Source organism: Abramis brama (assembly GCF_963993115.1).
Source record: "Abramis brama genome assembly, chromosome: 9".
NCBI classification, from domain to species: Eukaryota; Metazoa; Chordata; class Actinopteri; order Cypriniformes; family Leuciscidae; genus Abramis; species Abramis brama.
Genome location: NC_139971.1, coordinates 12930518 through 12947767, shown reverse-complemented (window position 1 = coordinate 12947767; position 17250 = coordinate 12930518). Strand labels below are relative to the sequence as shown.

At 40.8% G+C, this 17250-nt stretch overlaps 1 protein-coding gene and 1 long non-coding RNA gene across 2 annotated transcripts; one reads left to right on the top strand and one right to left on the bottom strand.

Moving 5' to 3' along the window:
• Nucleotides 1-1356: 1356 nt before the first annotated feature.
• On the top strand, nt 1357-11897 carry LOC311089490 (baculoviral IAP repeat-containing protein 2-like; the record flags this gene model as incomplete). The annotated part of the gene is made up of 3 exons (XM_084124213.1): nt 1357-1895; nt 1927-2240; nt 11569-11897. The coding sequence occupies 3 exons, from the start codon at nt 1357-1359 to the stop codon at nt 11895-11897; spliced, it is 1182 nt and encodes a 393-aa protein (XP_083980339.1).
• A 2137-nt stretch (nt 11898-14034) lies between these two features.
• LOC311090016 lies at nt 14035-15690 on the bottom strand. Its single transcript, XR_014607813.1, has 3 exons — nt 15440-15690; nt 14882-14956; nt 14035-14601 (listed from the first exon to the last, which is right to left on the bottom strand). It is a non-coding gene; the product is annotated as an uncharacterized lncRNA (long non-coding RNA).
• Nucleotides 15691-17250: the final 1560 nt, after the last annotated feature.

The following is a 17250-nucleotide window of genomic DNA, read 5'->3' as shown; positions in this document are numbered from 1 at the left end:
GCCAATGAGCGAGCAAGCCGTCTCGCCATAGCTGACTGCTGCTGCAACGCGTTTTACATATATGAAAATTAAAGGATAATTTTTTGCTTCAGTGTTTCGTGAAAAGAGACTTTTCCCGTAGCGTTTTAGTAAAAACGCAGTACTCGTTCCCTCTTCTAGAGAGAACCGAGGTTACGTTAGTAACCGAGTACGTTTTCTTATGGTCAAACGTATTTGTAACCCAGTACACTGACTAGATCAATAATAACTATAATCATTTTATTTTTATTATTATCCATTTAGTATTAATAACAAAAGAACGCAGATAAGTTAATTTAAGTTTTATATTATATTACAAAATTAAATATAGAAAAACAAATTGGCCAAAGAAAGTTTCGATTGGATGAGGTCGGAGGTTAGTCCCGCCTCCGGGAAGTGAGTTCGGTTTTACAGCGCGAAGAAACCAAAGAGTGCAGCAGTGAGTGTGACGAAGGGAAAAAAAAAAGACGCAGCTTGACGCTAGACAGTGCATTGTGTTCATAACTCTTAATAGAGAATTGAAATAATCTAAAAATAGATTATGGAGGGGAGGGGAGGGGACGGGATGAGGAGGAAGGTGGGTCGAGCTAGCCTCCGTTTTGTTTGACAATATTTCAAACGTCAACAAGAAGTGACATCAGGCAGCATTACAGGTCAGAAGTCAGATTGGATCAGAACATTCAAAATATTATCCAGTTTCATCTGACTGGAAGTCGGAGTCACGCCGGTATGTAGACAAGTTTGTTGAGGATCAGTGCTGATGGCTGTCGTGTTGATGAGGCCTTCACAGGGCTGATGAGGCTGGCACTTCAGGGATGTGTCGTGGATGAGTCCAGGCGCAGGTCCACCAACTGATCTGGATACGGCCCGGATCCGGCTGACTTTAGTAAACCTTGGAATAAACAAAAAGACTAACATTAGCGTAGATGCCATTCTTCTTATGATGTAACAAGTACATCAGGTGTTATATACAATACCATTTTTTTTTTGCAATAAACTGCAATGAAATTGCAGAAAACAACCTCATGGAAAGGTGTTTTACACCTGTCTCAATGCATGTCTTGTGGATTAATCTGTTATGTTAAACAAGATCAACCAACAGCATTCAATATAGAAACATCCTTTGTTCCAAAAGATACCGTTTAAACATTGTTTAACACATTAAAGACCTATGAATTGGCTTAAATGCCATTTTAATATCAACTAAGTTATTTAAGTTTTATATTATATTACAAAATTAAATATAGAAAAACAAATTGGCCAAAGAAAGTTTGAGGTGACCGTGCAGATAATGTACCTTTATCTGGCGGCGACCTTTCCAATGTATCTAACTCGGCAATGCAACAGTGTGAAGAAAGGTTGCTCACATTTGTCTACTGGCCCTCAAGAATAACTGTTCGACCAGACCAATTGGCTAAGGCTGGTTTTTACTATGTTGGTCGTCGTGATGACGTGAAGTGCTTTTGTTGTGATGGTGGACTCAGATGTTGGGAGCCTGGTGATGATCCATGGGTAGAACATGCCAAGTGGTTTCCAAGATGTGAATACCTGTTGCAAGAAAAGGGCCAAGAGTTTGTTCATCAGATTCAAGCAAGATTTCCAAGACTATTTGAACAGCTATTGACTAATGGAGACAGTGACTCGAGAGAATTTGTTGATCCAGCTGTTGTACACCTGGGTCCTGGAGAAGACTGTTCAGAAGATGCAGTGATGATGAACAATCCTGTGGTGAAGTCTGCTTTAGAGATGGGATTTGAGCGTGGCCTGGTGAAGCAAACCGTGCAGAGCAAAATTCTCGCAAGTGGAGAAAATTACAAAACTGTTCAAGAGTTGGTGTCTGATTTACTAAGTGCAGAAGATGAGAAGAGAGAGGAGGAGCGAGAGCTTCTTGCAGCAGACAGGGCAGCTCATTGAGTTAGTCCTGTCGAAAGGAAATGCAGCAGCAGAGGTCTTCCACAACTGGATCAAGAAGAATGATGTCTGCCTGCTGAGAGAACTGATGGCCCAGACAAATGAAGCTGCATCACCGAGTCAAGATCTTTCAGACTTGCCTATGGAGGAACAGATAAGAAGACTTCAAGAGGAGCGCACATGCAAAGTTTGCATGGATAAGGAAGTGAACATTGTCTTCATCCCCTGTGGTCACCTAGTTGTGTGCAAAGAATGTGCGCCTTCTCTGCGCAAGTGTCCCATATGTAGAGGATTGGTCAAAGGCGCTGTCCGTACTTTCCTATAATAAAGTGAAGATATTTATCATCCAAGTAACAACAGTTTTTGGATGTGCAAATTTACACCAACTCTAATTGTTTCACATATAACTGTCGATTGTTAGATGATTTATCTAACAATTGAAATTGACGATAGGTTAAAATATTTTTATTTTTATATGTTAAATATTCCTTTCCCTCCTTTCACGTAAAAATACCACGCATCAACTATAATTCATTAGCTTAACCATGTTGTTTAGTGACACACACACAAAATAACCGTGTAATAATAACAAAATAAGTGTAATAGTTAGACGAGTTTGAAGTGTAATACTCATCTTTCACGTCAATGTTTCGTAGACATAGCAGAAAGATGTTCTAAAATAAATATGATTTGTTTAGTCACTCTCATACTTGAAGGACCGTCATTTAATTCTCTTTATGCAATATTTGTTCATGTTTTTCATACATTCCTATATGAACAAAAACTGTACAAAAACAAGATGTAAACAGCGTAATATGTAAAATGTCAATTCAAACGCTAAAACTGGTCACTATAGTGGCTTTTCTGTATTTGTTTTAAATGGCTCATGATGATGCATTTACTTTTAACCCAATTGACCTCTAGAATTTAGGTTTTACCAAAGTGTGGAACTTTAACAGCCTCGAGCTTGGATGAATATGCCTCTCTCAGTGCAATAGTCAGATGTGATTCTGTTGTAATAGTTTAAGTGTAAAACAGCATGCACTTTGTGTAATTCGTAGATAGAGGGAAAGTTGCACTAAATGAAGTATCAATTTAGTCAAACAGAAAGACTATCACTTAAATTCTTAATTGTCATTTATTTCAGCTCTCAAAGAAACGTCTTCACCTAAAACACATACAGTCAAACATACAACATGTGAAACAGCGTTGTGCTATCTGAACAAGATGACTAAATCTAGCGGGGTTGTTAAATGCCTCAGGTAATTAATATGAAATGTAAGTTTGTCAGAAGAAAAAGGATCGGCCATACATTTAAAAAAAGTCTTCTAAGTGAAGATGTTGGGCCCTATCTTGCACCCAGCGCAATTGACTTTGTACACTGACGCATATATCATTCCTATTTTGCACCCGCGCAAAGCGCGCTTTTCCCTCCACAGAAGCACGTCGCTAAACTAGGGAATGAACTTGCGCTCCCTGGGCGGTTCAGCGCAAAAAAGGAGGCGTGTTCCGGCGCAAACGTTCCTTCATGCTATTTTGCAGGTTTAGAAAACAATTGCGCCACTAACCAGGAAAAAATTGTTTAAAGTCAGTGGCGCGTTGCGCATGTTATTCATATGCTATTTTAAGGTCGCATGCTTGGCCATAATCAATGTAGCGTGTGCACAACGCGCATACACTTTGATTCTCTCATCTACACAGAAGCAGCAGTTTTCATTTTTGCAAATCATACATTATTATGATAGATTAGATAGATAGATAGATAGATAGATAGATAGATAGACAATTTATTATAAAAGCATACATCTAGCTTACACATTTACCCAAATTATCATACACCTTTTTAACCGAAGTTAATTTGGGTGGGTTTCTCCATCCCCAACGTCCCTGACGAGAGCGTTGCTCTCCTTGGCTGTGAACTGCTCCTGGCGCGCGTCTGGCGCGCGTCTGCGTGCAAATCCGCCGTTATAATAGGAATCCGCTTTAGAACAAAGCGCGTCTGCTCTTAAAGGGAATGTGAGATGACGCTCTGATTGGTTTATTTCACGTTACGCCCAAACCACACCTATGAATAATAAAGCTACTTCAGACCAACCCATTTTAGATTTGCGCCTGGCACAAGAGTAATTTATCCCGCTGGGAAAATAGCAACAGCGCCAAGACCCGCCCACAAAGTTACTTGCGCTTTGCGCTTTGACACTTGCGTTTCAGATCGTTAAAATAGGGCCCGTTGTGTTTGTCACAAAGACATCTAAAGAGTTTTTATACATGTGAGGAAACCTCTCGCAATATTACTAATCAAGTAATCACAGAAATAATGCAGGTCACCAGATTGTTTTAAAGAAATTAAAGCATACATAAAGGTGATTCTTTATTTAAAGAAGATAGACTTCTGCTTTTGCAACACACAAATGTATAAATGTTCAAAATCGTTTGTGTCTTCGACTAGCCTACTTCTAATCCATACTTTGAAGCCTCATGGTTTTAGGTCTGTAAAAATACAGAATAAAAATAAAGAAATAACTATATGACTACTGTAGGGGTAAATGAAATATCCACAAGACTAGTAATATGCGCTAACAAAGTAAATAGGATCAATTTTGATTTCATGTCGACTCTAAAAATAGCTTTCATCAATTTCTTGTAAAGAAAACCAAAAGTTTACAGTATCACCCAAAGCTCACAATGCCATTCAGAGTTCACAAGAGATAATTTCTCGTTATCTAGGCATAACACAGCATGGTACTGTACAAAGTGATGCTCTCTCTCTATGATGTCGTAAAAGTTAAGACGTTCATCCGTGTGTGTGTGTGTGTGTGTGTGTGTGTGGACAGATGCTTGAAAATATTAGGCTAGAAATATCTAATAGTGAATTAATAACTAAATTAGCCTAAATAAAAAATGTAAAAATTTAAAACGTTGTTTTGATAAGTCTTTTTTTTTCGCGACGCTAAGGTCGAATCCTCCATAGCTTCATCAATGTTTCAGGAGTTTTGGGGTCTGACGTAGCCATAGTGTTCTACTTGAATAAAACCACAAGTATCTCGTGTCGTGTTTGCGCTCCTTTTTAAACAGCTCATGTGACTGTGACGCTGTGGGAGGGGGAATCCCCCGTCAGTGATGTCATTTTAGGGACGCCCTTAAATCGAAATTGGCCTCTCAGCTTTGAGAGGGGTGTGTTAGTAGGTGTGGTCTCTTCGGACCATTGCACCGATTTTCTATGATCATTTAAGTTCGGACAACGAAGTGACCGGTCGCTTTTTCTATTTGTGAGCTCGAAGGGGGTGTGGGAATTTCCCACGGTGACATCTGTTGTGGGTGGGGATAGGGGCGGGGTTTGTGTGTGTCTCTCTGTAACCTTCACAGAGGCTCATACCTGTCAGACCTCCGGCGTGAGTGGACGCGCTCCACTCTGATCCAGCACAAGGAAACACTTATATATCTTTAAACTCTGAGTCCTTTAACAACTGGGTATGTAAAAACGCAAGGCTTTTTTAACAATGTTTGTGTTTTATGCAGAAGTTTTACAAAATACTGTGTGAAAGTTAAATATATCTTTAAACTCTGAGTTTTTAACAATTGGGTATGTAAAAACGCAAGGCTTTTTAACAATGTTTGTGTTTTATGTAAAAGTTTTACAAAATACTGTCTGAAAGTTAAATGCTTACAATTTTTTTAAATTATGTTTTTGTAAATGAAAAAACTTGTTTTAATGTTTTAACATATTTAAATAACACTAACTCATTTTTAAATAACTCTTTTAGAGAAAAATGTAAGTTGAACTTATTTCATTGATGTTTTGAAAGTGATGAATGTACATCTGTCTTCTTTAATAAAAACACCGATCTCATTTGTGACTATGTCTTTATTGTACATTTCTTAAAAAGTTTATATCGTTTTTAAACATACACCGTTTAGAACTACTGTACGTTGGGAAATTTTCCCACGCTTTAGATGTTCAACCCCTAAGGAGGCGTGTCAAAAGTCCGATTTTCCCACGGTGTATGTGCAGCCCATAATTGGGAGGAACTAGCGTGGGAAATTCCCACGCTCAAAAGGGGGCGTGGCTTTGAGGGCCATAAAGCAATAAACCTGTCAGTTTTTTGATGGAAGGTGCCCTCTATTCTCTCTGATTTATGCATTGGGGTCACCACAGGGTTTCTTGGCCATTTGGTCTTAAGTGTGGGGAACAAAGAGAAATCTATTCCTGCTGTCCTGGCATCGCTGGTATTAGATTAGACAGGCACAAAAAGGGAAAGGGGGGTGACATCTCCTTTAGCCATCTCGGCACCATGACTGTGTTTTATGACTTACAAATGGTTCGATGGGGAATCGTTCCGAACTGTGGAATGCGGTGTTGGGTTCATTTAATGAAATGGACTGTTCAAGGATAATCCTACACTGTTATGCTGATGATTCTCAGCTCTATATTTCTTCACGCCCTGATGAAACTTACCAATTCACAAAATTAACAGAATGCATAGCTGATATAAAAAAGTGGATGACTAGTCTGCCATGCAAAGGCAAAAGACTGTAATTTAGTTTTTGGTTGAAAATGAGTTATTGATATTTTTGGCACATTCAAGACCTCCTTTATCATGTGGATAAGTATATTGAGTCAATTCCGTTGTTTTTCGAGAAAATAATGGGTTGTCTTAACAGTAACTTCCAAAAGCCCATGAGAAACCAAGGCAGAACACCGTAACACCAGTTAACGCTCAAATTGAGTCACGGTACTCTGCCTTTGTTTAGCCGTGCATCAATATGAAGTTACTGTGTACGGTTTAGCCTGTGTGCTTTGTACAGCTGCCATCAGTCCCTGCAACTTATGCAGAGCTTTGTCCTGCACAAATACGGTCAGAACATTTAGTATGGTCTGAACCCGCTCCATCGACAAACGTGCGATATCGATCGCGAAGGATATGCAGAGTTGACAGAAAAATATTACACATGCCGTAGCAGGTGAATAGCCTACAACAAAGAACTAAAGCTCCGCCTCACCCATTTCGGGTACCGGACCTGGTTGAAACACTCATGCATCTAGCTGACAGAGTGCCAAAACTGCGCCGGCATCTTTAGCACCGCCCTGAACACGGTCAAGCCAACGCTGGACTAATAGCCTATGTCACATTGAGTGATAATATAATGAAGCAACAAGGGTATATTGGTGCATAAAACATATTTAACACTAGAACTCCCAAGGCGGTCATTTTGACCGTTTTTAAATTTTACAGTGTAATAACTTTGTTAAAATAAAATAAATGTGGCTGTAGGACTCTGACTTTTCCTAAATATGTGTATATTTTATTCTGACACTGTTCTTTTATTAAAATCACAAAACACACAACAGTTCTGATTATTTCTACCTAGAATGACCATAACGGTCATTTTGACCGCACGCATTATAAATATCATAAGTCCGCTACATTGCAAGTTTCGCGGAGGGATTTCATCACACGACTGGCGAGCAAACTTCGCTCCGACCACATGGAATCAAAAGCCATACAACTGGAGGAACTGCAAACAAAATAAAACCAAGGAGACATGTGCCAAATGTCACAAAGTGTGTGGGAGCTGCACACGAAAGGCGGTGTTTACATGTGTGGAATGTGCGTAAGCGTCAATGATGCGGGGTGTTTGCGCCGTTCAAATGGGCAGTTAACCTGATTTTGTTCGTTAATATTTTTTGTTCACTGAAACGAATCATTCTAAAGCAGTTCGTTTTCTTGTTTAGCTAATGTTAATTTTTTTTCTTAGCCTGTTTGTATACATTTTCACATTCATTTGAATTAAAATTTTGTGTCCTGTTTATTATTACCTATCATTGTAGATCCATTTATTTTTAGATTTTGTATTGATTATTGAACTTATTTACAAACAGGGCTGTACGTTTCCTAACTTTTGTGCATGTCTATTCACGTGGTGAGTGCGGTGAAAAAAAATATTATTTTGACGCAAAACGTTCCTCAAATAGAGACAGCACCTGTCGGGGGAATCTTTCTTTTGTGCTTGTTTTAAGGGCTATGACGACAGGAATTAAAAGCTTCATTGGAAAAGAGAAGGTTAACATGTACAATAGATATGACATGACGAAAATGACGTTCAGTACGGCCATATGAACGTCAAAGTATGAACGGTCAGAATGACCGCTATGGTCGTTCTAGTAGTTAGGGAATTCCGGTAGTTCTAGTGTTAAGCAACAAGTGCTGGTGCACACAACATCAGACCAGCTGTTAAGCAGGTTATACCTAATCACAGCATCCAGAATAAATCCGCGGGACAAGCTAAGTGCACAAGCACAATAATAGGGCAGACAGCTGAAACCACAGCATACTGAAAAGACGCAGAACACAGAAGGTTGTGCTATAAATACATTAGTCTAGGTAGTCCAGAATGCGCTCCCCACTGAGTCCCAAAGGGGAAGTGGCATTCATACTTTTCGTGAACGTACAAGGAGCACGACACCTTCGAACACAAATATCAGGAAGCGCCAGTGATGAGGGGCTATCTCAATGTGAAAGTGTATGCGTCTTTCAGATCCACCGCTATAAATCAGTCCCTGGGTCGATTAAGCGTAATAGCTAATGATCTTTGCAACGGAAGTGAATCAATCAAAACTAACTTTAGATGGACAATAACATTATTCTTGAGCTGCTGTAAAGACAAAACAATCTGTTACTTTAATTTCCTATTATCACTGTAAAGCTGCTTTGAAACAATCTATATTGTTAAAAGTGCTATATAAATGAAGGTGACTTGACAACAGATTTCTAGTTTCAAATGTTAACATTAAGTGTTGTTTATTGTGTTTTACTCAATATTAATATGGGGCGAGATCTGTTAGTGTTTAATGTTCTATTATTTTGGAAAAGGTTTAAAAGGTTTTCTGGTATGTCTGGGTTACCATTGTGCTGAAGAGTAGAGCCTGTAGTTAGGTTGATGATTGGCCGAAATCATCAAGACTGTAATTACAATATTTTAAAAGTAATGGCTGTGCACTTCTCACTACAGTCACTGTGGTAGTCTCTTCTTAACTAAATGCTTTTGTACAAGCAGATGTGCTTATGCTATTGTTAACTAGCGTGAAAATTTGAAACATTTAAAATGTAAATAATTAGAAAATATAAGAAATGTATTATATTTTCTATATATGTGTGTTTATGCTGCATGAGTAAATATATCTGCAATATTTTACACATGCAGTACCATATCTGATCACATATACATCTGTCACAATGTCAGTTTTTTTTTTTTTTTTGTTCTGTTTTGTGATTAGTTTAACTGTTAATCAAAACTTTCGAAACTTTACTCATACTGCGTCGTTAGACGCTGTTATGGGGAAAACTCATTTTTCTCTGAATTCTGAAGCCTTTTTAAGCACGCAATGAAACTGCACGGCCATTGGTTCGTGCAGAGTAATAAAACGAACCAATGGCGAGGCAGTGGAGTTGCACGAGCCTATGGCAGAGAAGCCTGCCAGAGCGCGCCAATTTGGGTGTGGCATCTGGCTATAAAGCAGGCGATCTGGCATAAGATACTCAGATCAATTCTCCTTCAGCGACGATGACTATCTATTCGCTGGACTTCGAGACTAAGCTGAAGAAGCCTTCTCGCCATTGAATAAACCCTCGCAGCGGATAAGCTGACTCGGCGTGCCGGCATCTGCTATCTCGTTCTGCAAGGAGCTGATTACAAGCCTCTGCAGTGAGCTGATTCGGCTGTATCCCCTGTTGGTATCCAGCTATTTCTATGAGAAGCTAGTTTCCTAGATCTCTGAGAATGATGCTCCTCCCCTACTTCTGTCAGGTGAGTATATGGAGTATGCTCTAAAGGAGCACTTTTCACTGGCGTTTGTTGTAAAATAGCCGAACACCTGAACATGTCACTTGCCGACTCCGCTCCCGCAAGCTGCGTTCATTGAGCGCTTTCACTACGAGAAGCGCGAGTCTCGCCTCGCTGCATTCACAAAATGCTTTCTCTAGAAAGCTTCTCCTTCCTTGTTGTCACTGCTCTCTTTCTCTCAAGCTGAGATAAAGAAACAGTGGGTTACAAGGCTGAGTGAGCGGGTCTAAGTGAGCTCACGTCAGTCTATATCCCGCCTGTCTCACTTTTCCTGCAGCAGAGGGTATCCTCAGTGATGCGCGCACTGCGAGAGCGGGCTCAACGCTGATTACAGCTCAGCTGGATATGACGTGACGTTCTCCCCTATGACTTAGGTGAGACTCATGGAGTATATTCCTTCTGAAAGAGCATTTTTTCACCGGCGTTTGCTGTAAAATGCCGAGCATCTCTGCCCCCGCAAGCCGAGTTTATTGAGCGCTTTCACTACGAGGGCGCGAGTCTTGCCTCGCTGCATTCACTGACAGTGCTCAGCAGAATTACAGCACTGACAGCTCTCTGACATGACGTTCTCCCCTATAATTGTCAGGTGGAACTCATGGAAAATATTCCTATCTAAAAGAGCATTATTCCAGAACTTCCGAGTGTGTCACACGCAAACCACCTCCATTGAAGATGGACTCACTCACTACCAGAGCGCGAGTGTCGCCTCGCTGCGTTCACAGGCTCCTCCCCTCATTCTACATTGTTTCCTTTCTCTCTAACATGAGACAAAGAAACAATGGAATCGCAATGTTGATTGAATGGGACCCCAAATAGCCTTGTTTATGCCTCCTAGCACCCGGTTCAGTTTGTTGCAGCCTCTGTTCAGTTTCATGCTCCCATGCTGTTATAATGAACACAAACATACTTATTTGAGAGCTCTTTTCCTCTTCCACTTACCACGAGCCCCAGGCCCCTGCACAGCGGCCTGAGCTCGACCTAATAGAACCCCTTGCCACATGGGCCAATGCCTGGGAGGCCATCCCCAGAGTGTCAGAATGGGTTTTGGGGATGATAAAACGAACTTACACTCTACAATTCACTCGCAGACCCCCGCTCTTCAGCAGCGTGGTTCCCACCTCGGTAAGGAGCATGATTCTTTGGTGATGAATTTACTGAAAAAAGGAGCCATAGAAACGGTCCAGCCAGCACAGAGCGAGTCAGGCTTTTACAGCCGTTACTTCCTCGTCCCCAAGAAAGATGGCAGTCTCAGACCCATCTTAGACCTCAGATGCCTGAATCGCACCCTTATGAAACGAATATTCAGGGTGATTACTTTGAAACAGATCCTCTCGCAAATATTCCAAGGGGATTGGTTCTTCTCTCTGGACCTGAATGTCACATCCAGTTAGCCCCCCATCACAGGCGACTCTTGAGATTCGACTTCAAGGGAGTGGCATATCAGTATAAGGTCCTGTCGTTTGGTCTGTCCCTGGCTCCTCGCACTTTCATGAAGTGCATGGATGCGGCTCTCTCTCCTCTGAGACAGATGGGAATCCAAATTCTGAACTATCTCGATGACTGGCTCGTTTTGGCCCAGTCGGAGGCGGAGCTAAACTCTCATAGATCCGTGCTCCTCAGCCACTTGGAGTGCCTGGGACTCAGGGTCAATTTCGCCAAGGGCTTACTGTCCCCCAGCCAATGGATTTCGTTCCTCGGAACAGTCATGTCAGAGCGCGCTGACCATCTGACCATCTGACCTCTGACCATTCAGCATCTCGTGGCCTCTTTCAAAATTGGAGCCTCTCCCACCATCAGGTCTTTTCAGAAGATGCTGGGCCTCATGGGCCTCTGCATCTCCAGTACTTCATCTAGATCTGCTGCACATGCAATACTGGTTGAATCCTCAAGTACCAGCCCCTGCCTGGCGTCACGGACGCCTACGTATCAAGGTGAGCCAGGCCTATGTGTCAGCCCTGGCCCCTTGGAGGAATCCTCGTTGGTTCCAGTCTGGCGTGGCGCTGGGGATGGTTACCAGAAGGAAGGTGGAAGCATCTCGACAGATGCTTACAGTACAGGTTGGGGAGCTCTGTGTGAAGGCAAACCGGCCTTTGGCTCCTGGTCGAACGATGAAAGTCGGCCGCTAAAGACCATACTTCGGCTAGCACTAGCATCGGTCAAGCGTGTAAGTGACATACAGGCACTCTCTGTGAGTGCCTCATGGTTGGAATTTGGGCCAAACAACTGCAAAGTCGTTCTCAAACCAAAGCATGGTTATATACGGTGCTCTCTACTCCGTTCAAAGCACAGGTAATTTCCCTCTCAGCACTTCCTCCCTCCGCGGATGAACGAGAGCTGCATTTACGCTGCCCTGTCAGGGCTTTGAGAATATACATAGAGTGTTCTGCCTCTTTTAGACACGCAGAACAGCTTTTTGTATGCTTCGGAGGGCGCACCAAAGGGCATCCAGTCACAAAGCAGAGGGTATCCAGATGGATAGTGGACGCAATTGCACTAGCCTACTCTTCAATGGGCCTACATTGCCCCATTGGAGTAAGATCTCATTCCAATAGCGGCATGGCCTCGTCCTGGGCCTGGTCCAGTGGTGTCTCCATTGGTGATATTTGTGCGGCGGCCGGCTGGTCCTTGCCGTCCACATTTACCAGGTTCTACAATCTAGAAGGCCCTGGGCCACTGGTAACAGGCTATTGCCTTCTCTTACCTGACCAGCCCTCAGCCCTTCTAGTGCCTAAGCCATACAGGTTTTCTTGGAACTATTGTCTAGGGCAGGATCGACCTCTATGAGTTCTTCCTGCTTTACATTCCTAGGCGGCTCCGACTTATGTCTGAGCCCCTAGCGAAATGAGTATTCCCTATTATATCTTGGTTCCTCTAGGCTCTGCTGAGGGCTTAAGGCCAAGTATGTCATACTTGGAACCACTTATAGTCGTTCCGCAGCCATAGCACGGCGTGATTGTATTGGTTCCCAATAACAGTGTCTAGTGATGCAGTACGAGTAAAGAATTGAAAGGGAACGTACTCGGTTACTTACGTAACCTCGGTTCCCTGAGATACGGCAATTTCACCAACCTCCCGGACTATGCTCAGATTGACCTGTTCTGCCATTGACTAAACTACTCCCTTCAATCCATTCTCGTCTGTGATGCTCCTTGAGCATCCCTAAGCACATTCATGAATTATGCTCTTCTGAAAGCTGGCTCCATCTTCATTGTGGGGGAAGTGAAGGGCTGCGTTCCTAACCGCATACTCAATGAGTAGGTACTTAATTTCAATAAGTACTTACTTAACGAGCGCTAAAAGAGTAGGTACTTTATAGCCAGATCTCGTTGAGTATGAATGCGAACTGGACATCTGCCATGTTGACGTTATCATGTGACCTACGACGCGTTATCACACGCGCAACAACTTAAAAGATTTGAACGACACGTTTAATTCATCTATCTATAAATATCTTGATACTGATTAAACTTGCTCGTTTTGTGGTCTTTTTGAAGAAACTGCTGCCCATTTATTTTGTGAATACATTTAGGGTTGATTTAAGTTCTTTAACCCTACTAATGTGACCCACCGTTTTATCCTTAACGATATTATTTATTTTTATTACGAAATCCCAAAGTTGTCATCTCTTGAATATGTTGTTAAAAAATTTTTATTTTATATCTAAACATCTTCATCCACAAGCAAAAGTAGCTAACTGCTTTATTTTTTACTCTTTTTCTTGTTGAATTTAACTCTCGTTTCATCCCTCAGGCCTATAAATAAAAAAAAATGCTTTTTTTTTAAAAAGTGTTATAATGAATTATTTAAGAAAATATATAAAGATATTCAACCTTGTAGGTTCTTTTTTCCTGTGTAAAAAAATCTCATATTATGTATGCAAACCCATAATAAATATATATATACACACCTCACAACATCAGTAACTCAACAGCCCTACCTATAATGGTTTTCCTCAGCGTTTGTAATGTCTGCACAAAGGGCAGCTGCATGAAGATTCGCCTTTGGAGAAAACTGTTGATTTTGTACTCGCAAAATTTAAGTATCATTAACATTAAAAATTAATATTACCTCAGAATGAATTGTATTGCTATCCCACCCCAAAACATACAATAATAACAATGATAAATGCTGACCAATACTTAATTATATTACTTTTTACTGAAAATGATATAATTCAATAAAACAAACAAAATGTAATGTGTCATATGACATAGCTATGCATGATTGAATACACTCTAGATGTGTATATAGTGAACATATCTACATTTTCTTTTAAACAATTAAATAAAACATTAATTAAATAATTATATTTTATTTACTGACAACAATGAGAAATATTAATAAATTAGTAAAAGAATGAATGAAAGTCACCATCACACAATAAACAAATGCATATACAAGTCAACACATGAAAAAGCTTTATTCAAACTACAATCATGTATGTAGGCTACAGGCGCTGGACCCCACATCCTTCTGCCATCTCAATACAGCGGTTCCCATTCTGCAGCTTTATTCTGAATAATCAGCTGACCGCCAGAGGTGAGCCGTTACTTCGTGCCGGAGGTTGTTGCGTGATGTGTTGTGCTTCACAATCTGAGGCAATAAAGGCAGGTGGAGTAATGGAGGGACTCGTAAGGGCAGGTGGAGTGATGGAGGGACTTGTAAGGGCAGGTGGAGTGATGGAGGGTCTCGTAAGGGCAGGTGGAGTGATGGAGGGTCTCATAAGGGCAGGTGGAGTGATGGAGGGACTCATCCATGGCACCATCTCCAGGATTCAGCTCTGGGCTCCTCATCCTCAGTGCTCACACCAGCCTGCTGACATTTCAGATCCTACAAAAATGCACAAACATAACACAAAAGCAGTAATTTCAACCGCACAATGTCATTTGATTTCAGTATTATTTAGAAGAAAAAAAGCGCTTTTTTTCACAAATGCCGCCATCATCTTTCCTTGTAGGCCCTGCTCCATCTCAAAAAATCTGCAACAAATGCACAGAAATCAAAAATCAGAAAGGTGCTGTAATAGCTCTGTTTGAAATTACAATAATTAAAATAAACTACAACTTAATATTTAAATAGTTGTTGTTATTCATTTCTGTAGTATACTCACTCAAAGCCTTTGATGGCAGCATTCAGCTTCATGAGCCACTCTCCACTGGATAAACACACATCTGTTCATCTGTCCCTGTAACATCCAGACAAGATTCACATAACCTCTGTGATTTATGAGCTCAAAACTACATTTACATGTTGAGGTTGTTTTATCTTTTTATCCAACATAAATGTTCCTCAATTTATCAACTACTAATGGACAAATAAAAAAGATACCTTATGTTTAATTACTTTATAGATTTGTTCTACATAATAGCGCACATTCATGACTCAGATGTCTATTTCATGTTGTGACATTTCAAGATTTTCCTGTCAGATGTAAATAGACATTTAAAATAAGCGTCTTTAAGGTGTATGGTTTATGTAAATCCACTTTAGAGATGTAACTTACGAGCTCCCCTGTTAGCTAACGTTATACATAATAAAACGTGTTTTTACAGCAAAATCACAACTATACTTTACTGTGTAACGTCTTTACACCTTCAACAATTCAACAGTTTACTCTACAGTAGTTCAACACATGCAATTTTTAACAAAAGGAACTGTGTTTACTCACATTTGAAAGCACCCGCGTCGCTGATCTCTGCGATGTTTGATAATGACGTATCCTCTCGCGTGGCCTCCTGGGATAGAAGAGTATCCATCGGTTGAGCACTCAAAAATCTGGCCTGAAGCAGTAAGCCATCCGGGAACTTCTCGCCTACTCTTTTATGAATACTGATGTTTCGAACGTACTGCTTCCTTCACGTACTGTTTTCGCCTACTATATAGTAGGAAAGTAGGCATATTCGAACGCACTTAAGTCCGAATCTTGCGATAATTAGTACGTCACCCAGGTAATTCTCGCCTACTCTTTTGGATTCGTACATACTTTTTCGCTCGCCTACTCTTTTTCCCATACTAAATAGTAGGGAAGTATGCGGTTTCGAACGCAGCAAAGGTTCCAGTCCCTGTCCAGAGTCCAGAGAAGCCTGAGCCCTCAGGCAAAATGGCCGCCGCCACGCCTGAGCCCTCGGTCAAGATGGCCGCCACCACGCCTGAGCCCTCGGTCAAGATGGCCCCCGCAGCTTCCAGCTTGGCCTCCAGAACTAGTGCTGCCTGGTGGCCCCCTAAACTGCCTTCACCTTGCTGGCCTCCAGAAACAGCGCCACCCTGGAGGCTCCCTGTCCTGCTAGGCCTCGCCCCTGTCAGCCTCCAGGGCGCCCACCCTCCCACTCCTGTGAATTATCTGCGGCATGAGGACACGCCTTCCAGGAGGGGGGTGTTCTATCACAATGTCAGTTTGTTTTGATTTCTGTTCTGGTCTGTGTTTAGTTTATCTGTTAATTAGTTCAGTTCTGTCCTTCTCCACCCCCTGCCTATTCAAGTCAAGTCAAGTCATCTTCATTTATATAGCGCTTTTAACAATGTAGATTGTTCACTTTTACAATGATAAAAGGAAATTAAAGTAACAGAGATTGCTTTGGCTTTATAGCAGCTCTAGAATAAAGTTATTGTCCAGCTAAAGTTAGCCTTCACAGGGGAGAGATATACTCTAATTGCTACATACATACAAAAAATAAAAAAAAATAAAAAATGAAACGCATAGTCATGTTTTGTAAATGATTAGTTAATCATTAACTAATCAATTGTAAATGACTTATAACTGAATCTACAAAACATACATAAAATAATGACCATATCACTTATTAATCATTTATGAATGCATAGTCATGTTTCGTAAATTATTAGTTAATCATTTACTAATCACTTGTAAATGACTTGTAACGTAATTTACAAAACATACATAAAATGTTAGTATATCACTTGCTAATCTTTTATCATCATTAACTAACCACTTATAAATTACTTACAACTGAACGTTATTATAAAGTGTTACCATCTTAATTTAAACTTCAATGGCAAGTCATTCCACATTCTTGGAGCTGCAGCAGAAAAAGCACAGTAACCCTTGCACTTCAGATGGGATTGAGGAACAGCAAGACAGAGATGGTTAGTATAACATTTCTCTTTGGTATGCAAAATGCTTCAAACTTGTCCATTATCAGTTACAATCGCAAACTCTCCTTTCTCAAAAGTAAAAAATATTAAATATCTTCAAAGCTTCATTGCCAGCCACATGAAGAATGATGATAATGATACTCATGATCTCCATCAATTGCAGATAAATACAGAAGAATTTATTTGCTTAAATCTTTTCCAATTTTCAGCAACATTACCGGACAGACCAATCCTTCCATCTCCTCTGTGTTTTCTTGTCACAGGTTTGCACGTAATCCGCAAACTTTTCTTCTCACTTTTATAATCCATATTGTCGACAAGTTCATTTCAAAACCACTTCTGACACATTGTTTTGGTCTGGGTATT